This window comes from Carettochelys insculpta, chromosome 29 (assembly GCF_033958435.1).
Source record: "Carettochelys insculpta isolate YL-2023 chromosome 29, ASM3395843v1, whole genome shotgun sequence".
In the NCBI taxonomy this organism is placed as follows: Eukaryota; Metazoa; Chordata; order Testudines; family Carettochelyidae; genus Carettochelys; species Carettochelys insculpta.
In genome coordinates, this window is record NC_134165.1 from 7,384,718 (window position 1) to 7,411,652 (window position 26,935).

Genomic DNA, 26,935 nt, shown 5'->3' on the forward strand with positions numbered 1-26,935 from the left:
AACCCTCCCTTGCCAGGGACCATGCAGCTTCTTCCTGCTGGATCCTGGCACCCCCAGTATTTCGCTGGTTTCCAGCTGCTGGGTGGTGCCTTGCTGCCTGCCACCTGCTGCCCAGGCCCTCTGCAAGCTTTCACTCCCTGCTCTCTCTCCAGCCAGCGAAGCCTGCTGTGAGCTCTGCGGCCTCTACTTTGAGAACCGCAAGGCACTGGCCAGCCACGCCCGGGCTCATCTGCGGCAGTTTGGCGTGACTGAGTGGTGTGTGAACGGCTCACCCATTGAGACGCTGAGCGAGTGGATCAAACACAGGCCGCAGAAGGCCGGAGCCTATCGCAGTTACATCCAGGGGGGCCGGCCCTTCACCAAGAAGTTCCGCAATTCATCTCACTCCCGGGAGCATGACAGCACTGGGAAGAGGCTGCCCCTGGGCCTGCAGCCTGGCACCATGCCGCTGATGAGCAAGACCTTGGTGGGTGAGATGGGGCACAGTGAGCCTGGCAAACTCCTGGATGGGGGCAGCAGTGTCGAGCGGCCTGTGGTCACCTCTCCCCTGTCCCTGGTGAAGGTGGAGGAGCATCGCCAGAACATCAACAGTGAGTTGGGGGCTAGAGGTGCTGTGGTCTGTCAAAACATGGGAGACCCTTGTCCAAAGCCTCCTGCGCTACCTCAGGAAAGGAGGGATGATGAGCTCACAGGTGGGCGGTTGGCACTGTATGTTTCCTGTCCTCCCTCCACAGCCAATCCAACATGTGATGACATGGTTCCTGTGAGCGAGGAACGGTGGGATCCATGAGCAGCAGATGAAGATAGCCAGGGGGTGGGAATGGGGTGTGAGGCCAAACCTCACTTATTGCTCTCAGAGCCCTGCCCCATGTGGCCCCTGGCCAGGGAAAGGGGGCTGAGAGCTTGATCAGGGCCACAGGAGGAGGTGGTGATGAGGGTTCAGCACTGGCCAGACCGTAGCAGAGTTTTCAGCCCTGGCTGGAGCTCCAGGCCCAGAACCTAACTCGTCCCTGGCTAGGGGCCACAGCAGCCAAGCTCCAAAACCAGAACCCCTCCCCCAATCCACACCTTACTCCCATGGCCCTGCCTCCATTTCACCTCTTCCTTCCAAAGCTCACTTGCTCTCTCTCTCTCACGCTCCTTTCTATCACTTCCAGTGTAGCCCCAAGACTGGAATAGATCTGTGTCCCCAAAGGCTGCAGTGGGGGGAGAGATTTCTGGGGGACCCAAATGGGCCAGGGGCCTTGGCCACAGATCCCATGTGGTAATCCATCACTGATTTCACCACCCCTCTGGCAGCAGGAGGTTTAGGGAGGCTTAGCCTCCATTACGCATGCTGTCCATGGTGGAATCATATGGGCAGTACCCTGGGATGGAAAGCAAAGGAGGCCCTATCTAGAAAGCAGACTTCAGCAAACTCAAGGGAGTTGGTGGGTAAAATTCCATGGAAAACAAGTCTAGGGAAAAAGAATTGAAACAATTGGCAGTTTTTCAAAGTGAAGACATTAAGGCACAAGAGCAAACTATCCCATTGTTTAGAAACTATCCCATTGTTTAGAAAAAATAGGAGGTATGGCAAGAGACCACCTGGACTTAACAGGAGATCTTAGATGATGTAAAATCAAGGAAGTGACCCACAAAAAGTGGAAACTAAGTCAAATTACAAAGGATGAATATAAACAAATAGCACAGATATGTAAGCACAATATTAGAAAGGCCAAGGCACAAAATGAGCTCAAGTGAGCTGGAGATATAAAGGGTAACTAGGTGCCACCACCAGTATTGTAATGCGACTAGAGCGGCTTCTGGCTGCTAGCTCTGCACCACTGCCAGCATGTCCTTGTGGCACGGGGGAGGTGTGTGCAGAGCCGTCCTGTCCATAGGATTAAAATTCAAAATGATGTAGACAAACTGGAGATACAGTCTGAAGTAAATAGAATGAAAGTCAATAAGGACAAATACAAAGTGTTCTGCTTAGGATGGAAGTAAACCTCTGCTCTGCTCTGCTCTGCTCTGCTCTGCTCTGCTCTGCTCTGCTCTGCTCTGACTAGGCCTCAGCTTAAATACTGTGTCCAGTTCTGGGCATCACCTTTCAGGAAAGATGTGGACACATTGGGGAGAAAAGCCTGGAGAAGATCAACAGAAATGATTAAAGGTCTAGAAACCATGAGCTATGAGGGAAGATGGAAAAAAATCAGTTTGCTTAGTCTGGAGGAGTCTGAGAGGGGGTGTAATAATCCTTTGCAGCCTACGTAAGGTTTGTTGCAAGCAGGAGGGAGAAAAATTGTTCTAGTTAATCTCTGAGGATAGAACACGAGAACATGAGCTTAAATATCAGCAAGGGAGGTTCAGTTTGGACGTTAGAAAAAACGTCTTACCTCTCAGGGTGGTTAAGCACTGGAGTAAATTGCCTAGGGAGGTTCTGGAATCTCCATCGCTAGTGATCGTTAAGAGTAGACAATCACTTAATCCTGCCATGAGTGTAGGGGACTGGACTAGATGACCTCTCAGTGTCCCTTCCAGTTCTATAACTCAGTGAATCTTGTTGCCTGTGACGCTGTGTTCTGAAAATGCTTCTTCTGCCTAGAGTTTGAACGGAGACAAGCCAAACCTCCAGAAGCCCCCCTCTCCCAAGAGATGGAGGCCAGTGACTACCAGCAGAAGATGGAGGAGACTCGCCAGCCTCCACCTAGGATGAGACCGGTGCCCTCACTGGTCCCCAGGCCTCCGCAGACGTCCTTGGTGAAGTTTGTAGGCAACATCTACACCCTAAAGTGCAGGTATGTCTGCAGGGAGGGATCCCTGCTCCCCCGTCTGAGGGGATGGAGGGCAGCCAATCCCCTGTAACTCTCCTCGAGGATATGAACTCCTAGAAGTGACAGTAGAGTAGAGAGATTCGTCCCATGGGAGCAATTTGATCTCTCTTCACAGCGATTCCTGACGCAGTCAGTGACTTTCCCTCAGTTTACCAATAACACCTTTGGTCTTAGAAACTCTTTCATATTACATAATCACAACCAGCACCAAACAGGCCTGGCTATGGGACCCCTCCTATAAATTCCTTCCAAGCATTTGCCATGTGTGGCATTTAAGGGAACGTTTGGTTTCCAGAAGGGGCCATTTCTATCTTTGGTGCCAAGGCCAGTGGTAGCTCCTTCTAGACTGGCTTCTCTAGATGCCTGACAGGCAGTGCAAAGTCCTGACAGGTAATCAGATCCCCTGTGCTTGTCTGCAGCACCTCTGCCTGCTCGTTGGCACCTTAAATTTGGGCTGCCGTGCCTAGAACAAGGGAGCTGGTCCCAACTGAAGCCACGGAGCTATTTAACCAGTTCTGATATTGTTCCCTTTCCCCCCTTCCTGGGTGCAGGTTCTGCGAGGTGGAGTTCCAGGGCCCTCTCTCCATTCAGGAGGAGTGGGTGCGACATCTGCAGCGACACATCCTTGAAATGAATTTCTCCAAAGCCGACCCCCTGCGCAGTGAGCCTGAGGCCCCTGAGGTGCAGGCCGTTGCTGAGGCTCAGTGACCGAGCCCCCTGCCCAGTGTCCCTCTGCCCCTCTTCTCCAAGCACGTTTCTAAAGGAACAAGCAAAAGGACTCTGTTGCAGGCGGTTACCAAGGGGAGGCAGCTAAATTCTTATGGCTGGGCTCTTTGGCTTCCCAGAGCCCAGCTTCCCCTTTGCTGACTCACGTTGCACGGGTGGCCAGCGTTGAGCACTACACGACACAAGACATTCTCCTGGGGGAGACCGCTATTACCGACTGGAGATTGGACTCATGGTGTTCTCATACAGCAAGTGAGGAGGCTGCTGCACAGAATCCTGAGACAGTTAACCCTCGCTCCCATCGTGAAGGGAGGGTATGAAATGAGATTTGTTTTCCCAGCTGGGAAGGGGAGCTCCTTGCAAAAGGGAGGGATGGTGGGGATCCCTCTTTCCCTCTCATGACTGCAGACTCTGGTCCCAGGGAGGGGAGCATGTGTTCACTCTATCGTGATTCAGGTTTCGGTGAAAATTGCAAATGTGGTGGTTCATCAAGCCATCTGCAATGAGAGAGGACGAGAGGAGAAAGCAACTCTGTCTGTGGTGGTGAACGTTGTTAATTATGTATATGGCCATGGAGTTAATGTACATTCGATTCTTTAGATGATGAATTTAGCTTGCGTAGCTGTCAGAATCCATTCTGATTGGGTCGCACTGCATGTTACCCATCCCCTACCCCCTGACGATACATCATTGGTCAACTTCATCCCACACATTAAATGGCAAGTCATGAATTTACCGATCCTCCACCTGTCTAAATTCATTCTTTTCCTCCCCACAACTCCTCACTCTCCACTTGTCGTCCAAACCATTTCACTTGAGACTGTGCAGTGCCCTCCAGGTTCCTGTTGCTGTTAGCTTCCCGGGGCGGTGACCAAACACTAGCAGAGGGGGTAGCCTTCCTTTTCTTTCTTAGCCTTCCATTGTAGAATGTCTTAAGATCTCTGCAGTGTGACCTGCCCCACCTGTCTGACAGTTGGGTGCATAAACTCCTCCTGCCTGAGTTCAGGCATGCAAATCCCAGCCAGCTCTGTCCCAGGAGGTGACTGAGAGCGTGGGCTTCCAGGCTCTCTGGGAAAGTGCTGACTGCTTCCAACACTTCTCCTGCCAATTCAGACTCCAAAACAGCAACAGTGGCAGTCACCAGCTCTCCCCTGGAGAACTTAGATGTTCTCCACACAGCCCTGGGCGCTGTTGCTTTTGTGTCTAGCTGCATAGAACCTCAACTTTTTTAACTCTAGTTTTGTGTAGAAATAACAAGCTTTCATTTTTATTTGGAATCCCAAGCTGAGCAGAGCTTGGAGGGAATTTACCTTTTAACTTTTTTCATTGGGCATATTCTGGTTATTAATGTACCTAGGAATATGTAAATTAGATTAAACTTCTCTTCTGGAAACCAAGTCAAGCATCCTACAGTGTGTACATTTATATTATCCAGACAGAAAAGATGGGGAATCAGATGCTGTTTGGACAGAGGGCTGTCACAGGTTGGTCATATTCCTTCTCTGATGCTTTGATGGATAACAGTTCACAGAAAACTCCAAATTTGGTTTCTCTCTTTATTTACTGACCATAGTAAGTTCGCTGGGTTTGATTTACTTTTAGGAATTTCTGCCAATGTTTTTCCAAGCATCAAATGTTTGCACTAGCAGGAAATCTCTCTCTCCCTCGCCCCACAGAGAGAGCTGGTTCAGAATGGAATGGCTGTGGAAGGCAATAGTTAAACCGGAGTCAGCAAAACCATGTTACCGTAGTTCACATTACTTCACTACAGTGATGTGCACCAATTTCCATTCCTGGACCTGATGCTAGAAGTGACCACTAGTTTGGTCTGACCTCCCATATCAGAGGCTGTGGACATCTCATAAAAATCAGTCATTAAAGACCTAATGAAACTGAATCTTTCCACACATACGGTAACTGAGCTGCCCAGAAGACAGCTTCTTCTGCCTGCTGGTGTCCATGAGTTCATGCAACACACAACTAAGGCCTCTTCACGTGGCAAGGAGCTCAGAGATGGATAGAAGGGACCCCTAGGAATGCTGGCTTCCGCCAATATGCCAAGAGTTTCAGCCAGTGTTTTCTGTGTCTTATCAACTCTGAGAGCTGGGATTGCCAAGTCATCTCACCTGCTATTGGCAATCTCATCTGTTTTCTCTGCTACTCCCTCCTGCTTCATGTGTCTGGGTTGGGCAGAGGAAAAAGCCAGATGGGATTTCTCAGTAAACAGAGCCAACCTCCTCAGGCCTTTCTCCCATCTCCAAGCTGTAGATGGGCCTCACAGGGCCAAGGCCAAGTTGGAGTGTTCACATTGACCAGCTGCCCACAGGGAACCCTTGAGTTCTGCCTGAGCCCTCAACTGAAACTTGAACAACTGGCTGTGGCAGGACTTTGTGTCATCAGATGTGCCCTGGGTGCCCTTTGCCTGTGTCAGTAATTAAAATCCAGGCCTCTTAAACAACCCGACACCTTGCGTCTGTGCCTCTGGCCGGACACATGACGGATACCAGCTGCAGCATTCTCAAAGTGGTGATCTATCTGCAGCAAGTGTATAGGGGACCTACTGGGCCACAGCAAATCCACGAGTGTTTACCCCAAGACCCCCTGCAGTCTGAGGCGGCATGTAGGGGCAAAGGCTGAAGGGGACACCACAGCAGGGGGCGGATGGTGCAAGCAGAGATGACCAGTCCCTGCGGGAAGCATGTGAACACCCCAGAGGTTGCCTCTGGTCTTTTGCCAATCCACTGGCACCTCCTACACCTGCTCCTAGCCAGCACCACCTGGCTCCACTTTTTCCATCACATATACACATGTGCGCGCGCACACACACCACCAGTCCCCGCACATCACAGGCCTGGCACAGGCTGCCAGGGTTTGTGGGGGAGGGTTCCAGATGCCTCCTGCTGAGCTAGTAACTAGCTGTGTGCAGACTCCAAGGGCTTCCCCTCACTTGCTTTTCTGAGCTGTGCTGCCCCCACATCCCTTTCCTTTCCCAGGCACCATCCCCCTCAGCCCATTTCCCACCTTGGCAGAAATTGGAGGAGGGGGTGATCCCCCTCCACATGTTGCTTCCAGATCCAAGGCATTAGGCAGGGTTGCAAATGGGCAGCTGGGTGGTGGATGGAGAAAAGGGAGGGGTGCAAAAAAGTATCCATAAAAGTGCAAGTGATGCTCCCAAGCTACTGCCAGGTCCAGGGGGGGTCTACCCTAGTGTGACCTATATCTTGTATCTCCATCCAGCCTAGGGAGCATGTGGCCCCACTTCACCCATCCCTGAAATCCCAGCTGTGCACGTGGCACCCTAATGCACAGCAAGGTGCCCAAGGCCAGCTGGGGCTGTGGCTGTCTAGCAGAATTACTGAGGTGTGAGACCTCTGCCCTCCACAGTGCAGCTTTGGCTTTCAAAGCCCTCCTCAGGCCAGCCCAGCCTATGTGCCTTCCCAGCATACTTTGCCCCCAGCCCAGAGTGGCTCACTCAACCTCAGGCAGGTTCAGCTTGTGCTGGCATGGGACCAGCTTGTCTTCCAGCTGGGCACAATGGCGAGGGTTCCTCTCAAAGCCAAGCACACAGTGGGCTGCTGGGGAGACAGGGGAGGCTCTGAAGCATGACCCTTTCCTCTGATCCCCAGTGACATGGCCACAGCCCACCTCTGTATTCAAGGGCTGCACCCTTCAGGCTCTGCAACCATCATCCTGCTTCACAGAGGACTCAAGAACACAGCGTCTCTTGTAGGTGTCAGTTTGACAACTCAGGGGACTGCTCCTTGCCACAGTGGCATCTGCAGGGAAGCTGCTCCCCAGCTGACTGCAAAATTGGCCGCAGGAGCTGGGGGTTTCAGCTGATGTTCTGGGTTGCCAAGGGCCAGGTGATATGCAGCCACTACTGCCCTCAATGTATTTATTATCAAGCCAGAAAGGGACCATGCTAGCACTGAAACATGACCAGAGAGGCACCTGCTCCTATCAGGTGGGGCCTAGCACTTTTGTTTCTTGCCTTGCTGCCCCTTTTGCCACTGGAGGCCTGACAAGACCTGCACTGCAAATGCATCCTGGCACCCTGAACACCTGCTGCTCCGCATGCAGTACTGAGCTTCCTGCTAACTTGGTTTCTGGACATATCTGCCTGACAGGATTTCCAGCTGGTCCCTCCAGGGAGCACTAAATCCCTAGCTCATAGCATCTACAGCCCCTCAAGGCGTAGGAGGGGGCGAGAAAAGGGAGGGGAAGCAGGGAGCTTCAACCAGCAGCCCAATGGCCACAGGCAATGCCAGTGCTACGTCAGCTCCTGGGAAGAGGTGCCTGAGTCACTGCCTTAGGCACAAAGAAGCATTTCCTCTTTGCCCTCAGGCTGAGGCATGGGCTACTCCAGTGTTTTTCAACTGGGGGGGGGGTACGTGTACCCTTGGGGTACACCGAGGTCTTCTGGGGGGGGTACATTAGCCCATCTAGATATCTGCCTAGTTTTACAACAGGCTACATTAAAAAACACTAGTAAAGTCAGTACAATCTAAAAGCTCATTCAGACAATGATTTGTTTCTACGGCTTCACATGCTGTACGCCCAACTGTTAGGACGATATTTCTATTCCAGTTCATTTTTTTTGAGAAGTAGACTGTAGGAATTCAGCAAGTTTTCAGTAGTCGTCTTCGCTAATATTTTTGTAAGTAGTTTTTAAGTGAGGTGTAACTTGGTGATATGCACAACAAAGCTGACTACTGAAAAGGGGACAGTAGTCTGAAAGAGTTGAATAGCCCTTGTTTCACGTCAGATTCCCTAGGACCATGTTTTGAAACCAGTGTTAAGTGTACCCTCGGGCTACACGAGAGAAATCGGGGGAGGTACTTTTTTTTTTTTCAAAAGGGGTACTTAAGTTGAGAAACACAGGGCTACACTACCATGTTAGGTCATTGAGAGTCACCTTTTGTCACCTATTTGGATGTGTCTGCACACGTATGCCCCCACCAACTCCAGAACACCACTGCAGCCTCGCAAGAAATCCACATCCCTGAACTGCCATGAGCCCTGCTCAACATACTAAGGGCAGAACTACACGAGGAGATAAAACCGATTTTAGCTGCACAATGCACGCTACAAGAATTGTGTATCTGGCATTGACGCACCTCAAACTGATTTTTGCTGGTGTCTACACAGCAGGCGGTCAACAGGAGAAACTCACAAGGAATAGTGGGGTTAATGGTGGCCCCATGCCAGTTCGATTTAGTGTGGCCCCACCAGACACAGTAAGTCAAAGATTGACTGCTGGTGCATCAATCTCCTGGTCTGTATACCCACACCTGAGTGTGACACTTAACAAATCATAGCATCAATCATAGACTCATAGAATCCCAGGGCTGGAAGGGACCTCAGGAGGTCATCTAGCCCAGCTCCCTGTCTAAAGCAGGATCAACCCCAACTAAATCATCCCAGCCAGGACTTTGTCAAGCTGGTACTTAAGAACCCCTAGGGATGGAGATTCCACCACCTCTCTAGGCAATGCATTCCATGCTTCACCACAGGCCTGGTGAAATAGTTTTTCCTAATATCCCACCTAAACCTCTCCCTCTTTAACTTCAGACCATTGCTCCTTGGTCTGCTATCCATCACTACTGAAAACAGTCTCTCTCCATCCTCTGGAGCCCCCTTTCAGGAAGGTGAAGGCTTCTATCAAATCATCCCACACTCTTCTCTTCTGCAAACTAAATAACCCCCAATCTCTCAGCCTCTCGTCATAGCTCATGGGCTCCAGCTCCTTAATCATTTTTGTTGCCCTCCGCTGAACCCACTCCAATACGTCCACATCCTTTCTATACTGGGGGGCCCAGAACTGGATGTAGTGCTCCAGATGTGGCCTCATCAATGCCAACTAAAGGATAATAATAACTTCTCTAGATGTGCCAGAAATGCTCCTCCTAGTGCACCCCAAAATGCCATTAGTCTTCTTGGCTACAAGGGGACACTGTTGACTCAGATCCAGCCTTTCATCAAGTGTAATCCTCAGGTACTTCTCTGATGCACTGCTGCTTAGCCAGTTGGTCCCCAGCCTGTAAGACTGCTTGGGACTCTTCCTTCCCAAGTACAGGACTCTGCACTGCTCCTTGTTGAACCTCATCAGATTTCCTTTGGCCCAATCCTCCAATTTATCTAGATCACTCTGGACCCTAATCCTACCCTCCAGTGTATCTACCTGACCCCCCTAGCTTAGTGTCATCTGCAGCTTTGCTGAGGGTGCAATCCATACCCTCATCCAGGTCATTAATAAAGATGTTGAACAGGACTGGCCCTAGCACCAATCCTTGGGGGACTCCACTGGAAACTGACCACCAGCCAGACATTGAGCCATTGACTACTATCCAAATACAGGACAGGGGGATATTGTGGGGAGAGGTGGCTCCTCATGGCTCCACCAGGCCCCCGGGAGCTGGGAAGGAGGTAGCAGCTGCTGGCCCACCTGGGAGCCCAGGGAAGCAGCAGCTGCCAGCACTCCCCAGGAGCCCCGGAGAAGCGGCAAGGTCACGGCAGCTGCTCATGCTCCCCCACTTTCCTGAGGCACGGAGAAGTCACTCCCGCCAGCAGCTGCACCTGGCAGAAAAGATCACTGGGGAGGGCTCAACTATGGGACAAGGAGTCCCTTTTAAAAATATAAGTCAGAACACCTTGTTGGCATCCCAAATATGGGACCATCCTGCCTAATACAGGATGGATGGTCACCCTATGCAGAACTCTCAAAAGCAGCCAGCAAACTCTCTCCATCCCAAGCCCTGTTGTGCCTCGTAGGGTGGATGAGAGGGGAACCCTGACATCAGTAACCCCTCGTCTCCCTTCCCTGCCCTGTACTGCACAGCAAGCAGTGAGGGGAGGGAGAGGGCAGGTACAAAGGCAGCAGATGCACAACAGTAAGGGGAGGGTCAGCTGATGCACTGCGATTGGCAGCCTCATGGCCAAACCTGTGAAGATCACCTGACAGAGTCTCCAACATCCACCAGTAGCTCCTGATCTCCGAAGCCCAGACGGCAATCACCATCATCATTATAAGCAAGTAAGGCCATAGGAGCATTGGCCAGGGAAGGCAACAGCACGAAGATGTGAGTAAAAGAAAAAGAAGGTGTGTTTGGACAGAATGCGTTGAGAAAACAACTGCCCACATATAGAAAACCAACTTCTTCAAATAACGTCCCTGGGGGCACTGCACTCTGGGTGCCAGTACATCCTCATGCTGGTGCTCGGAGACTCTTCCATAGCTCTGGTTTCCCGCACAGTGCATGTGCAGAAGTGCCTTCTTGTGCTTTCTGGCACGTGCGCAGTGTGGACTCCTCTGTTCCTTCTCTAATGTCCTCGGCTGCAGACGGAGCATCTAGAGTCTCTGCAAAAGAGTGTGAGTTTAGTTAGTTAGCTACTAGTTCTTGTTTAGAGGTTCCCTAGTCCAAGTTAGTTACCCTTGTTCATTGTTTTTACATTTAAAAAAAAAAGTTAGGTTATTGTTTTTGTTAGTTTAGAGATCTGCATCACCACTATGCCAAGCTCTCTGGGCTTTAAGCAGTGCTCCACACGCGAAGACACCATGCCCATTTTAGATGGGCACATATTGGGTTTGTCTACACTACCACCCTCCTTCGAAGGAAGGATGGTAATTAGGGTGTTGGGAGTTTACTCGTGAAGTGCTGTGGTGCCTATGCAGCACTTCATTAAGCAAATTCCCACCCACCCACGGCAACTTCAAAGTTTTAAACTTTGAAGTACCAGTTTGCATCTAGCCACGGCTCACAGGCTGGTACTTCGAAGTGCCGGGGCAACTTCAAAGTCCCTTTACTCCCTGTCGGCATCACTCATCACCAAGGCTGCTGGCTTTACCATGCATCTCACATCAGTCGGTGTTGTCCTTTGTCTCCAACATCAGGCCTCCTACACCAGGTGCATTTCCAACAGTGCCAGCACATTTTCATCACAACACTTCAGCCTGGTGCACCCTTGGCAGGATGCTCCACCTGCCGTGCCGTCCACCATACCATATCCTCCATGACCACCTCTATTCACAACTGGAACAGCAGTTGCCTTCGTTGCATGAGGCATCACAGCACCGACACACCCAGTCAGCAGGGTCAACCATGTCGGAACTGTGCCCGCCTTCACTGCAACCATCTATGACACTGTTTTAACCATTGGTAGATCCCGGCACTGAGGAATGGTTTTCCGAAGGGGAAAAGGGCTCCTCACTGTATCTTTCCTCATCCTCACGGGACAGCGTGGTGCTTACCTTGTCTCCCCCACCGACAGATGACACTAAGTCTTTCCAAGACCTTTTTCACTGGATGGCACAATCACTGGGCAAAGACATGCAAGAAGTACCAGTGAAACAATACTGGCTCTTGCGTACGGTACAGCCCCTGTCATCCTCTAGGCTGGCATTGCCCATTGATGAGGCTGTCATGGATCTGGCCGCAGTGCTGTGGCAAACCTCTCCCCTACTAGCAAGTGGGACATGGACATTACTGACACAGCAGCACGGGTCACTGCATCAGCGGTCATCATGCGCCGCATGTCATGGCTCATTCCCTTGGGATACCCAAAGAGCTACAACAAAAGATCAAAGACCTGCCATTCGACTGCCAGTATCTCTTTGTGGACAAAACTGATGATGTGCTTCATCCAGTGAAGGAATCCCAAACCACATTATGTACCCTCAAGATGTACATGCTCCCCGCCCAAGCAAGCTTGCTACTGACTATACCAGGGGACCAGTTTCAGTAGTCCCCTCAACAACCTCTCTTTGAACAGCGCCAAAAACATAGATTGCAGAGCCGATGCTCTCGTAGACCACTCCAGGGCCAGCGACCCTTGGCGCCACACCCTCAGTCTTCCCAGTAGCAATATTGAAAGTGTGGTCGAGAGTCTCAGCCACCATTCTCAACAGGGCATCACAGACACACAACCATTTTGCCACCGTCTCTGCCCCTTCCTGCACCAGTGGGAAGCCGTCACCATGGACAAATTCATGCTAGAATTGGTGGCACAAGGCTACTCCATCCCCTTCACTTCTGTGCCCCCTACCCCATCCCTCTTCAGGGACCCATCTCATGAGAGTCTCCTCAACCAGAAAGTTCAGCACCTCCTTTGTCTGGGGACAGTCAAACCTGTCCCCACAGAATTCCAGGGCAGGGAGTTTTACTCCACCTACTTCTTCACCCAGAAGAGTGGCAGATGGAGACCTAGTCTAGATCTCAGATGGCTCAACACGTACTACCTATACAGATGTTTCAGGATGGTGACTATTATTCTGGCCCTGGACAAGAACTACTGGCTCTCAGCTCTCAACCTACAGGATGTGTATTTCCATATCACCACCCATCCAGCTGACAGATGCTTCCTCTGTTTCACAATTGGAAGCTCCCACTACCAATATCAGGTTCTCCCATTTGGTTTCTCCAAGACACCACAACTGTCTTCCAAAACCCTGTTGGTGGGGGCTGCTCACCTTTGATGTCATGGTGTCATTATCTTCCCCTGCCTGAATGACTGCCTTATAAAGGGAGCATCACTCTCCAAAACACGATACATGATTCACATCACCACACGTCTCCTACTCAGCCTGGACTTCTGTAGCAACTACACAAAATCCATGCCCCATCCCACTCAGGCTCTGGAGTTCACAGGAGCACACACAGGCACCTCCCCACCCCAGCCATCCTGCCTATCCAAAGGTTTTGCACGCTGTACAATCTCATTCAGGCAGCGCACCTGTTGCCTACCACTACGGTGTGCACCTACCTAGCATTGCTGGGCCATATGGCTGCCACCACTCAGGTGGTCAAATCAGCCAGGCTTAATATGTGGTGCCTCCAGTCAAGACTGGTCTCATGCTATGCTCCAGCCAGGGTCCCGCTCTCCAAGATGGTAGCCATTCCTTCACTGGTCCTCGCTTCTCTTCAGTAGTGGATGTGCCCAGGCAACATCTTCACCAGCGTGCCCTTTCATCAGCCATCACCGTCAGTCACTCTCACCACGGATGCCTCCTTCCTGGGCTGGGGAGCGCATCTCGGTCCTCACATGGTGCAGAACAGATGGTCATTCATAAATGCTTCATATCAACCTGCTGGAACTCTGAGCAAACACTACGCTTGCAAACATTTCCAGCAGATCCTAACCAGCAAGTTGGTCTATAGTCTCACTGATAACACCACCTTCATGAACTACATCAACCGCCAAGGGGGAATTCATTCCCCATCTCTGAGCATGGAAGACATAAGGCTGTGGACATGGTGCCTTCAGTACCAGGTCAGTCCTGTGGCCACATACCTCCCCTGAGTCCTCAATGTGACAGCCGATACTCTCAGCTGCTCATTCACAGACCATTATGAATGGGAGATGGACACGGCTGCACTCAGTAGAGTGTTCCAACTGTGGGGCCACCCTCACATAGACCTGTTCGCTGCCAGGAACAACAAAAAGTGCCGCTCCTACTGTTCCAGAGTGGGGCTTAGGAGACACTCCCTCAGGGATGCCTTCCCCACTACATGGAACACACCACTACTGTGCGTGTTCCCTCCCATTCCACTGATCCACAAAGTATTACTCAAGATCAGACAAGACCAAGCCCTCCTCATCCTAGTAGCCCCAGCATGGACAAACCTGATACCCTTACCTCTTTCGGATGTCAGTAGTGGCTCTTTATCCATTTCCTCCTTGCTGCAACCTTCTGTCTCGGGACTTCGGCTGCCCTCTGCATCCCAATCCCCTCAAGCTGCATCTCCATGTGTGGTGCCTTCCTGGCTCCAAAATGCCAAAATCACATGCTCTGTGGGAGTAAAGAGGATCTTTTCGAACTCTTGGCAATGTGCTCCTGGCTTTGCCTGTCTATGAAGGTCTCACTCCTCGTGATGATCACGTCGGGCAGGCGAGTCAGGGAGCTCACTGCCCTAATGACTGAGCCTTCCTACGTGGTCTTTACCAAGAAGAGAATTATTCTGTGACCTCATCTCAAGTTTCTCCCTAAGGTTCCCTTGTCATTACACATTAATGAACCTATTCACTTACCGACATTTTTTCCAAAGCCACATTCTAACCATGTGCACGCAACATGGCACGCATTAGACTTCCACCAGGCATTGGCCTTCTACATTGCCTATACAAAGCCATGGCACAAGTCTCCCCAACTCTTCCTACCCTTCGTGGATTGGTCCAAAGGCCTGCCTGTCTCATCCCAGGGACTTTCCAAGTGGGTTTCCTCGTGTGTCCACACCTGTTACGCACTTCACCTTAGGGAGCTGCTGGGTGCCGCCATGACCCACTCGACGCGGCCACGTCTTCCACTACTGCCTTTCTCAGGAACATACCTCTTCAGAACATTTGTAAGGTGGCCACGTGGTCTTCCAGTAACACGTTTAGCCAACATTATGCTCTATCTCATCTACCATTTCATTTTCTGTCCAAGTGGGCCAAGCTGTGTCGTCTACTGTGGTAGTGACTGAGCTACAAACCCACCTCCATTCTGCAACTACTGCTTCATAGTCACCCAGAGTGGAGCACCCACAGAAACACTACTCGAAGAGGAAGTCACTCATCTTGTGCAGTAACAATGGTTCTTTGAGATGTGTCCCCCCATGGGTGCTTTACTTCCCTCCCTCCTTGTCTTGCTTTGGAGTGTCCTGCTCCATTTGTCAGGTAGAGAAGGAATGGAGGAGACCAGGCTGCATTCATCAGAGGACACAAGGAGGCACTTCTGCTCATGCCTGGCGTGGGAAACGAGAGCTATAGAAGGGTCTCTGAGCACCAATGCAGAGATACACCAACACACAGAGTGGAGCACCCATGGGGGGATACATCTCAAAGAACCATCATTACTGCACAAGGCAAGTGACTTCCTCTCACCTGACATAATGATATATGAGACAGACTTTTCTCATGGAGTTCACTCCAGTGCGACCACCTTTCCTTGTGGGCCCACTCTCACCTGGGAGTCCATCTCTCCACCTAACCCTAACCCTAAGCCCAGCAAGCCCCTGCCCCTGCCCAGATCAGTCCCCTTCTTCCAGCTGACCTACAGATATCCCCCACCTGCAGCTCCACCCATGGCCATTGTTTATTGCCCAGGTAACAGGGTTCTCTGGGCCTCTCTCTTCTCCACCTTCAGCCATTGTTCTCTCCTGGTTGGAGTCAGGTCAGCAAGTCCTTGAGGAAGCCCCTTTGCCACCATTGTCATCTGCTGGTCCAAAGTGGTTGTCTCCTGCAAGCAGTGTCTTCAGGTCATCAGGTTGCCAGTCACTGTGGTGTCAGTTCTGTGTGTTTCTGTGCATCAATAAACTCCCCACCTCATTAAAGCAGTTAGACAGGGACACTTCATATCCGCCTCTGTTTCTGTCCCCCTCTGAACCTCCAGAACTCCACACTTTGTCACACGTGCATTGCACAATGATAAGACAGATAAAGGAGGAACTGGTCATAGTAATGTCTCTCTATAAACATGTTTTCCTACTGGATGACAAAATGACGCCATTGTCAGTATCCACTTAACACTGTTGACAAACACTTCCATCCTCAGCCACTTGCTGTGGCCAGCCTCAGCACTGTCCACTTCAGGCATGAGCTGCTGCAGCTCTGTCTCCCACTTCACATCCCAGCAGGCTGCATCACCCAGAAAGAGCTTCTGGGGCAGGGTCCCACACGTCATCTGAGCCATTGATAACAGACCTGCTTATCCATTGCTATGTGTAATACTGGCATGGCCAAGAGCTGTGGCATCCAATACATTCGCCACTTGCCACATGTGGTGAACGGGGCACCACGGTGTGGCGATCCTGGCTCTAGAGCTGCATGTGGCTTGTGCAGCCTTTAAATGCAGCTCCTCATAGCTGCACATGAGTGCTGTCCACCTGCTCCACACACCCGCCCCACTGCTTGGTGCGACAAGGGCGTGGCAGTGTCTCTGGTGGACCCCGGGTCAGTTCCTTTGGCTTGAGCTTGGGCCAAGCCTTGAGCACTGGTGTGGCTCCTGCATCCATGGCTCGCATAGCAACAGCGTGGGCCCCAGCGTGAACTGTGCAGGTTCTGGGGCTCCTACAGCAGCAACTCTGCTGAGTTGCAGCATTCATTTTCCTTGAGGTGTGGGGGCCTGGCTCTGGGGGTGGGGGGAGGGCAAAAGTGAGCAATAGCCAGCAGTGCAGGAGAAAGCAAACTCTCAGCTGACAGAATGGCCTCCAGATGAAGGTTCTCAATTAATTGTACTTTCCTCACGTAACTAATGCAAAACAAATTAGCTAGATTTTAAAAAGCAACAGTGGATGTGCTTAAGCTATGATGCTGGGAGCTGTCTGAAAGTAACTGGCCCCCACCAATGTTCCTGATAACATTTTCCATGCACGTGCAGAATAAATTTTGAATATGCCCTAGGCCACACACACATGTTCACCACCAACAGAAACACATAATGTCAGCTGTGAGTGCTTTGCCAATGAGCTGCACTGCACCTAAAACTCTCCTGGGCATCCATCCAAGCGCTCAGCTTTCAGGGAGTGCTCCCCGCCCCAGCCTCCAGGCTGAGACCCTGCACTCCCATTCTGCTCATTCAAACTCCCCGGCTAGAGGGGAGTTTGGCTGCAAAATAATAAAACTCATGCAAATGTTATTTTCATAAGGCCAATGGACCCAGGTCATCAGCAGGAGGAACTCAACCTGTGCTTCCGGGAACTAAAACCCTGTACTCTATCACATGAATCATCGAATCACAGAGCTGGACGGGACCTCAAGAGGTCAGCGAGTCTAGCCCCCTACCCCAAGCAGGATCAACCCCAACTAAGTCATACAAGCCAGGACTATGTCAAGCTAAAGGCCAGCTGGCTTTCAGCCACGGCTGTACAGCAGAGACGACGCTCCCCCTTGCACATGGTCTCAGCGGCACTGGGTTACGGCTGCAAAGGAGCAAAGCTTGCACAGAAATGGCGTGTAAGGGGGCAGTGCGAGTCCGGGAAGCACAGGCAGAGATCAGGCAATGAGATGTTCAGCGGGAACTGATCAGAGACTGCTGTGGGCACCTCCCAGCGCAGAGGGAGGCTGGGGCTGGCAGCCAGCGACAAGGCGTCCGTGCAGCCCGAGCTGTGAGCGCCGACAGGAAGCTGCGTGGAGAGAACGGTGAGGAACTGAGAGGGGAAACAAACCCCCCTGCCCCCCACCGGCTTTGCACACGCAGCGGGGGCCTCACCCCGGGTAACCGTTACCCGCTTTTGGCTCTCCCTGAGTGGGGGGAAGCACGAGACAGCGGCTGCCAGCCCAGACCCCCCCAGCTCCAGCCCCCGCGCCGGGCTGTTCCCCTCCAGCCCCTGCTCTGCCGCACCTCACAGGTCATTAACACCCCCCACCCCCCCACCGCTGGTTCACTTCTGCCCCGCCCCCCGCCGCGACTGGCCCCTGAAACACTTTCCAGCGCGCGCGAAGCGAGGGCAGCAGGGTCTGAAACCAGGGAAGGGCAGAGTAAGGGCAGCAGCTACAGCAGCGCTTACTGAGCATGCTCAGTACACCTGGTGTATGCCAAGGGCGCGCCATACAATCATAGAGCTGCCGGGTCCTCCAGCGGCTAGAGCGGCACGGAAGTGCCCCGCCGGGGAGTGGGTTGACGAGGGACTTCCCCCGAGTCCGAACCGGGACGGTCTCCCTGCGCCGGGTGAGTGGGGGAGGGGTGCACGGCCCCGCAGGGTTCCCCCCAGCCCCTCCCGCCGGGGGCGCAGCCTACTACGGACACCCCCCCCGCCAGCCCCTACCGTTGTGGGGTCATGGCCCCGAAGGGACCCCCAGCCAGCCAGCTGAAGTCCTTCCATGGGGGGGGTTGCACATCCCTGCAAGGACCTTGGACAGCGTGGGGCGGGTGCAACGTCTTGCAGAGACCCCAGCTCATCCAGCGCCAGGGCAGCACCATGCGTGATGCGGGGAATGCACAGCCTAGCTGTATCTCCATCTGCAGCTCAGCCAGCTCGGGGACAACATAGGGGAAATGCACAGTCCTGTGGGGTCCCTCTTGCAATCACCTAACTGACTGAGAGACTGGTGGGTGGAGAATGCATAGACCAGCAGTTTCCCCCCTGCCTCCCCCCCATCGCAACCCAGCCAACTCCAGGGCCAGAGGGGAGGGAGCATGCATAGCCCAGCAGGGTCTCCCAACCTAGCTCTGGAGGTGCACAGCCAAGCAGGCTGTCACTCCACTCTATGCTGTAAGCAAGTCAGTTAACTCCCTTTCTGGGAGCTCAGGAAAAGAATACTGAAAAAAGAATTGATAATACATTCTCTCAACCTTGATTGCTTTTTTGGAGAGCTAGATTTTTTGTTTTAAATGCATCCACTGACAATTGTGGGGAAAGGGGAACTATATGAAATAGAAAGAGGGCTTTGCAAGAAAATGTTGCTCTTAAACTTTAAGAACCCTCCTGTTAGGGGTCCTCTGTCCCTTTACTACCAGGTGTTCTGAGACTTGTTTTACCCCCAGTTCATGTGTTGACCGGCAGAGAGCAGGCCTGCTGAGATTAGAAGGCTATAAAAGTTAAGCTACTGTAGCAATGGGGGAAGGAGATCCATTATGTAGTGAGGTGGAGAGGAGCAACTATGGCTATATCAGTCCCAGCTGGATTTGTTAGCAATAGTCCCTCCCTTCATCTGTGCTCTGTTTTATTTCAGCTCTCATAGCGGCTCATAGCCAGAGCTCCTTGGGCAGTGCAGTACCTGGTCTGTTTGTGTAGGTGGTTTAACTCACTTCATCACCAGGGGCACAGTCAAGCCTCAGTTCCCGCTCCCCCATCTGAGATGATGATGGCCCCAACCTCAAGTATTCAAAAACCCTCAGTTCCCCCATCACCACCCCCCAAAAATAGCATGAGCAACTTAAACTGAAAAGCAAGTTTCTGCCTCTTGTTTTTGAGCCTTCAGGGTGCACAAATGCACTCACATTTTCAGTCAGTTCTTTGCAGCCAGGTGTGCTGGAAACCTCTTTGGAAAAAATTGAATCTGAGAATCCCATGCAACCTCTTAATTCTAGTCTTTAAAACAAACGTCAAATATCATACGATAGAAGTTACAAAAGGTGGCACCATCTCTCTCTCACACACGCCTTGAGTTAGTGTTCCAAAGTAACCTGACTTCTCAGATCGTGCTTTTGTTAGTAGCCCAAAAATATTTCAGTGCTTGGCATAGGACGCACTCACCCAATCCCATCCCTCTTGCTTCTGTGTGCAGACAGTCCAGCCTCCCTTGGATCACAGCTCGCCCATCAGCTGCAGGGGCTGCGGTTAGCTCTCACGCTGGATTCTGATGACAAAACTTTCACTCTGCTGAGCTGCAGGGCACCATTGGCTTTCTCATCAGCCTGTGGTAATCACTCCAGGCAGGTTTCTCCTCCAACCTCTTGCCACCCCCCTAAGAGCCCTTTCTCAATTGCTACCATGGCTTAGTTTTATATCCATCTAACCCCAGCTGGCCTTGCTTTCCACCTTTCATGACAGGAGTCCTATGCCCCTGCAACTTCCAGAATTCTTGGCTTTAAAGGGAGGGAGGCTCTGGAAAGAGCATGCCATTAAAGGGAGAGTGGTTTTTGTTGGGGCCAACAGCAAAACTTTTTTGCAAATTTCCATTTCCAATACTTCCCTACCCCCACCCCCCAAACAAATTTGTTTTGCAGTTCCTCTTTCATCTCAAACCAGGGGGCAATGGAGTGAGTGATGTCTGGGTTCTCTTTTGTTCTAGTAGATGGGATCATGAGTGAGGAGGCAGCGGAAAGCCCTCTGCACGAAAGTCCTGAGAAAGACCTGAGCAGAGCCAAAGGGAACATCCCCTGGGAAGGAGGCTCAGAGAGTCCTGGTGGGTCAGGGTTGCTGGGGGGAAACCACACAGAGCAGCAGCTTCTGGACAGCTCCCTGTCTTCTGGGAGAGGCCCCCAGTCCAAGGAGAAACGCTACAACTGCTCTGACTGTGACAAGAGCTTCAGCCAGAGCTCCCACCTCATCCGGCACCAGGGCACACACACGGGCGAGCGCCCCTACAAGTGCCCTGACTGCGGGAAGAGCTTCACCCAGAACTCCAATTTGGCTCAGCACCAGCGGGTGCACACAGGCGAGCGCCCTTACCAGTGCCTCGACTGCGACAAGAGCTTCACCCAGAGCTCCCACCTGACAGAGCACCAGCGCGTGCACCAGGGGGTCAAGCCCTACAAGTGCACCAACTGCAACAAGAGCTTCAGCCAGAGCTCCCACCTCCTGCGGCACCAGGGCACGCACACGGGCGAGCGCCCCTACAAGTGCCCCGACTGTGGGAAGAGCTTCAGTCAGAACTCCAACCTGGTGCAGCACCAGCGCATCCACACTGGCGAGCGCCCTTACAAGTGCGGGGAGTGCGGCAAGAACTTCAGCTGGAGCTCTAACCTTATCGAGCACCAGCGCGTACACACGGGCGAGCGCCCAGACAAGTGCCCGGACTGCGGGAAGAGCTTCACCCGCAGCTCTGCCCTCATCCAACACCGGCGCATCCACAAGGGGCTGAGGCCCTATACGTGCACGCAGTGTGGGAAGAGCTTCAATAAAAGTTCCCACCTCATCCGGCACCAGGGTACCCACGCGGCTGGCGAGCTGCCTTGCACGTGCACCAGCTGTGGGAAGAGCTTCACCCGCAGTATCCAGCAGAGGCCCCGGCCACACCACTGTGCTGAGTGTGAGACACGCTTCTCCCGCGTGGTGGGCAGCCAGCCCCGAGCTGACGTGGCAGCGAAGCCCTACAAGTGTGGGGAGTGTGGCAGAAGCTTTGGGCGCAGCTCATACCTAGTGCAGCACCAGCGCATCCACACGGGCGACAGACCCTACAAGTGCGGGGACTGTGGGAAGGGCTTTGGGGTCAGTGCCCACCTCGCCAGGCACCAGCTCAGCCATGCCGGGGACCGACCCTACCTCTGTCCACAGTGCGGGAAGAGGTTTGGGGAGAGCGCAAAGCTGCTAAGCCACCGGCTGAGCCATGCAGGCAAGCGTCCATACCAGTGTCCCGACTGCGAGAAGAGCTTCTGCAAAAGCTCCCACCTGGTCAGCCACCAGCGCACCCACACAGGAGAGCGGCCCTACCGCTGCACCATCTGCGACAAGAGCTTCTGCCAGAGCTCCCACCTCATCCGGCACCAGGGCACACACACAGGCGAGCGCCCCTACAAGTGCCCCGACTGTGGGAAGAGCTTCACCCAGAGCTCCAACCTGGCCCAGCACCAGCGCATCCACACGGGGGAGCGGCCCTACCAGTGCACTGACTGCGGGAAAAGCTTTAGCTGGAGTTCCAACCTCATAGAGCACCAGAGAACCCACCTGGCACAGAAACCCTGAAGGAGCCTGCTGGCCAGGCAAGCTCCTGACACTGCAGTAAAGAGCTTGGGGCAGTAGGACGAGTGGTCGAGCAAGAAAGTACAGTGTGCACAATGCCAAAAAATAAAAGCCCACCGCAGGAGCTAGACTTCTTTGACTGGCTGCCTGCCCCAGCCTCACCTGTTCCAGGACCTTGGAGATGATCCCACTTGCCACACGAGCTAAGGAACCTGTAGTAAGGGATGTGCTGGGATGGATTGGCACGGAGGCGTGGAAGGCCCCATAAAGCCACCGTTGCATCTCCGTGGGGCCAAAGGGCCAAAGCAGTGCTGCTTTGCCATCAGATCTGTAAAGCTGTGCAGGTCAATGAGGGAAAGGTCCTGATGAGAGCTGGCAAATTGGTTCACAAGCAATGAAGCACATGGAGTCACAGGTGGTGACAAGGAACACAGGGATTCGCAGGTGGAATCAGCCCTATGGTCTGTCTAGGGTCCCACCTTCAACAGGGGCCAGCACCAGATGCTGCAAAGAAGATGTACTCTCCACAGCAGCAGATATGGAGTAATCTGCCCACCCCTTCCCCATGTTGGTCTGATCCTGGTCTCTACTGGAGATTGACTAATATGCTGAAGCAGGAGATTTAAATATCTCTTTGCAGATGTCAATAATTGTAACTGAAGAGTTTTGATTTGCAGAAGTTTTTTTTAAAATGAAGCCTGAGGAACTGTTCTAACACACCTCAGGTGTGTTATGTTACCATCCTCAATGGGCCGGGATGGTCAAAGCGTGTCAGGTGCCCAGACTGGATAGGATTTAGGTACCTAACACCCCTAAACTCTTTTGAAGATCCCAGTTTCCTTTAATAAGTGTTTCTCCCTGTGCTAGGGTGCTCTGCAGAACAGCATGAAGTGCCATTGGCAACATACACAAAGCATGTGAAACCGGAAGGGTGCAGGGAATGGAGGCACATGGAGGAGGGCGGCTGATGGATTGGGACGCCCTGCAAAAATGCTTTAGATGCTTTTAAAAGCCGAAGGAGGGTGCAGTTTTGTGGGAGGAGCAAGTTCAAACCCTCATTCAGGAGTTCCCGAATTCTTTCACAGCACAGGTCACAGCTTGTCCTGGAGGACAGTTCCTCTCCTGTTTGCCATCGCACAGACTGCAACCCCTCTCATGTCCAATCAAACAGTCTCCCTGCTGGAGGTAATGTTAGGAAAGCGTTTAATGCATTCTGGCTTGTCTGGACCAGATCCTCTGGGAAGTTGGGTGCCTCAATACTGTGAAAGATGAGGGTTTTTGACAGCAATGTAGAAGGCGGAAATGGAAAGATGAGCTGGTATCGCATAACTAGCCATTTCTCTGCAGACCACCAGTAAGTGGTTGAGGTCCTTGGACCACAGCCTGGGAACCACCGATCTAGGTCCTAGGAAACACAAGAAAACCACAATTGCCTGCTGCTGCAATGATTGCAAACTGCAGGTTCAGCTACCCACCACGACAAAATCTCAAGTACATCCAGGGCTACACAGTTCTTGACTTGAAAAATAAGTAGAGTCAGTACTTGATAACTATAGTTTAGACCAAAATCAATCATCTGAACACAGAGACAATGTTATTTAGAAATCGTAGGGATGCCACCCAGCAAAGAAATGCCACATCTGGGCATGCATCTGGCAGAATTTCCTGGGGCAGGGAGAAAGGTCTAATAAATTTGCGGAAAACAAACACTAAACAGGCTTCTTTGTAGAGAGGAGCTTTTACAGACTCAGAGAGGAGGAGAGCCCAAAATGTTAGGCATATATCACAATATCCTCTGCTTGCAGAGGTAGTCACAGATCTCGCAGGGAAACGAGAACTTACAGGTATCTGTGCTGTGAAAGTTCAAGAATCCTTATCTTCCCAAATTTAAATTCCTGGACTCTGGAAATGGGAAGAACCCTTAATGAGGGAAAAGCTGTGGTTACTTTCTCTCGCAGAGCTGCTTGTTAGAGCAGGCTCTTTCCTCTTGAGATGGTAATTGATAAATTTGAAAGCCACAAGGCACCATCATGATCTGACACCCCTCCCCCCCCAATACACAGGCCAGAGAATTCTAACAGAGACAGAACTGCTTGGCATAAGATTTCCACGGTCAAAATTGCTCTGAAACTCTTGGACAAATGTAGACTTGGACCATGGATGCAACTTGTAGGCTGAGCAGATGGCAGTAACAGACTTGGATCCAGAGAACTGTGCTTGCCAACTAATTTATACCATTCTTGCTGCTGATAACTATTTATAACATTGATATTATGCTTTGTTTCTGATAGCACCCATATGTGGGGGGCTGTGCGGGCACACAGAGACACACACACTAAATAATGCTCATGCCTTGTTCCAAAGAGTTCCCACACACCAGAGGTAGAGATTGGCAATCCCCTAGGGGGCTTGGAAAGATTGAAACCATTGGCTTTAAGAGGTGACTTAATTTTCAGCTGTGAAGAGCGGTCCCGACAGGTGTTGCCTTTGTTTTCAGTATTTTTCCCTCTGAAACTGCATTTGTGCTGTACATGGACAACACAGGGACAGCTGGGACAAGGATAATTAATAAACTGAATGGGCAAAATTGCTTCATTCTCATGATTATACTTACCTAACTTTATACACGTTTTATGCACAATCCCTTACACTAAACATTGGTATTTTCCACTATGACTTTTTCCTGCTTACAGCAGACACTAAAGCCTAGGAATTCAAGCTGCTACCTTCTATGTATTTCAATGGAGGTGGGTTTAATTGCAAATAATTTTGCACCCCTGCTAGTTAATATGTCCCAGAAGAACAATCAGCTGAAGATGAGCTAGGGGTGACAATGAGCAGCATACTAGATAAAAGGTGGCATGGAGCAGGGAAATGGGAATCCCTCTTGTATATCAGGCTTGTGAATTCACACCTGAAATAGCTTCAGTTTATACCAGCATGACCTACTGTACAAGACCTGGCACAATGAGAAGAGGGTGGGTCTTCAAGGCTCTGTCAGGTGTGGAGATAAGTGCGTCCAGCATTTACCCCTACCCCAAGTCACAGAATTCAAAGCCAGAAGGGACCATCAGCTTGTATCTAGTTAGAGTGTCACACGTTGGAAGGTTTAATTTTTGTATCCCTTTGTCAGTATGGCCCATTCCTTGCTTAGTGTGAGGTTGCTACAAACCATGGGGTTCATTTCTGAGTACCAGAAAGATGCAGGAGGATCGGAGAGGAGCAGATGGCCTAGGAGCAGTTGAATAGCAGCTGCTTAGCAGAGACTGCATATACGTAGCTTGTCTATGTACAGCTTGTCTGAGGGTATGTCTACACTTGCACTTGATTGAAAAAGCTTCTGTCGTGCCTGGGTGCTTAACCAGCACCCCACACACACATACACCACCACAGAGTTTTGACACAGCAAGTGAACATATGAACACTGCTTTGTCGTCAGGAGTGCTCTCCTGATGACAAAGCAAAAGCCACTTCCTGGGTGGAAGTATTTTGTCATCAAAAATGCTCATAAGCATTGTTTTCACAGGCCAACTTTTAGTGGCAGGGTGGTGTCAATACAGCCTTGCAGCTCAAAGCTGCGTAGAGTGGACATACAGTTGTGTCAGAGAGGTAGCCATGTTAGTCTGTATCTTCGAGAACAAGAAGTCCTGTGGGACCTTACAGACTAACAGATATTTTGGAGCATAAGCTTTCATGGGCAAAGGCCACAGGACCACAGATGCTACAGGACTTCTTGTTATGATATTAAGTGGTGACTACTGGAAGGGAAAGGATCACTCTTCAAGTATGTGAAGCCTGCAAAAAGAGGGCATTATTTACGGTGTCACAGAGAAGGTAGAAGTACAAGTAAGTGTGAAATAAGCTAAATAGCAGAGACCCTTTTTGCCAACAAGGCTAATGGCTGCAGAATAGCTTCCAAGAGAATATACGAGAGTTTTATCATTAGAATCAGGCTTCAAGCAACAAAAACAACAAAGACCCAGGTGAGTAAGACATGCCTACCTCAGAACTGGAAGGGACCTCAAGAGGTCACAAGGTCACTCCCCTGCCCTCTCAGCAGCACCTATCCCCATCTCTGACAGACTTTATATATTTTTTTAATCTAACCTGCCCCAGACCCTTGAAAGGCCCCTCAAGGACTGGACACAACCCTACTGTTCCCTGTAATTCTCTGGGTCCATGTGTGAAATTAATTTTGTTTTGTGCACCAATGTGGAGATGATGTGTGAACCATCCCCTCCATACGGGTGCACATAACAAAATTAATCCCACACAGGGATGATCTGTGATGGGGGGTAGAGCCAAGGGGTTCAGTGTATGCTGGGGGCTCAGGGTTGGGGCAGTGAGGGCTGTGGTTGGGTGCATGTACTCTGAGTGGGGCTGGGGATGAGGTGCTTGGAGTGCAGATGAGGGGGCTCCAGGCTGGGGCTCAGGGTTTTGGAATGTGGGAGCAGGCTCAGGCCAGGAGTTGGGGGTGCAGGATCTGGGCAGGATGTTGGTCTGTAGGGTGCTTACGGGAGACAGCTCCCATGATAGGGGGAACAGGCAGCATGGCACTGCTGGCACTCACCTGTAGGCAGCGAGCCCTCCCCACACTGCCCCTGCAGCTCCCGTTGGCTCCCATTCCCAATCACTGAGGGTTGCTGGGACAGAGCTTCCCAGCACTGGTGATTTGGCTCCAGCATTGGAGAAGGAACAGCAGCATGCGGTACCGCTTGTCACCCCACACTAGGAAGGGCTGGCCCAGAACGTGGGCCTGATGGGTTTCCACCCAAAGTAGTTTCCTGCTGCTGGGCCAGAGGTGCGTACCTGCCTCAAGCCACTGGGGGATATAGTGAGAACAATCCTGTTCTAGCTAAGAGGGCCCGGTGTAGACAATCTAGTGTATCAGCAGTTCTCAATTTGTGGGGAGAGACCCCAGAGTGGGCTGTGACCTGTGTTCCATGTAGGTTGAGCACTTGGGTGCCCAAGAGAGATTCAGATGTTGCCCAACTGATTAGCAGAGTGGGCAGCGTCTGAATATGGATGGAAGAAATTAGAGGGAATATTGGTCGTGGCCTGATTTAAATTGTG

At 51.6% G+C, this 26,935-nt stretch overlaps 2 protein-coding genes across 8 annotated transcripts in view; both read left to right on the top strand.

The window, feature by feature from the left end:
• WIZ (WIZ zinc finger) overlaps positions 1 to 4,286 on the top strand; it is a 183,620-nt gene extending 179,334 nt beyond the window's left edge. For all 6 annotated transcript variants that reach the window (XM_074979610.1, XM_074979613.1, XM_074979612.1 and 3 more), the window contains 3 exons: positions 153 to 590; positions 2,588 to 2,780; positions 3,368 to 4,286. In XM_074979610.1, coding sequence (XP_074835711.1) covers positions 153 to 590; positions 2,588 to 2,780; positions 3,368 to 3,524 — 788 coding nt within the window. In that variant the 3' untranslated portion in view covers positions 3,525 to 4,286. The remainder of the gene's footprint in view (positions 1 to 152; positions 591 to 2,587; positions 2,781 to 3,367) is intronic.
• A 13,281-nt stretch (positions 4,287 to 17,567) lies between these two features.
• Positions 17,568 to 24,422, top strand: LOC142003279 (uncharacterized). Of its 2 annotated transcripts, none has more exons than XM_074980082.1 (2): positions 17,568 to 17,657; positions 20,253 to 24,422. In XM_074980082.1, the coding sequence occupies exon 2, from the start codon at positions 20,264 to 20,266 to the stop codon at positions 21,863 to 21,865; it is 1,602 nt and encodes a 533-aa protein (XP_074836183.1). In that variant the 5' UTR covers positions 17,568 to 17,657; positions 20,253 to 20,263; the 3' UTR covers positions 21,866 to 24,422. The 2 variants fall into 2 exon arrangements, with proteins under 2 accessions (XP_074836183.1, XP_074836182.1); XM_074980081.1 differs by lacking the exon at positions 17,568 to 17,657 and adding an exon at positions 18,142 to 18,186.
• The last annotated feature ends 2,513 nt before the right edge of the window (positions 24,423 to 26,935 follow it).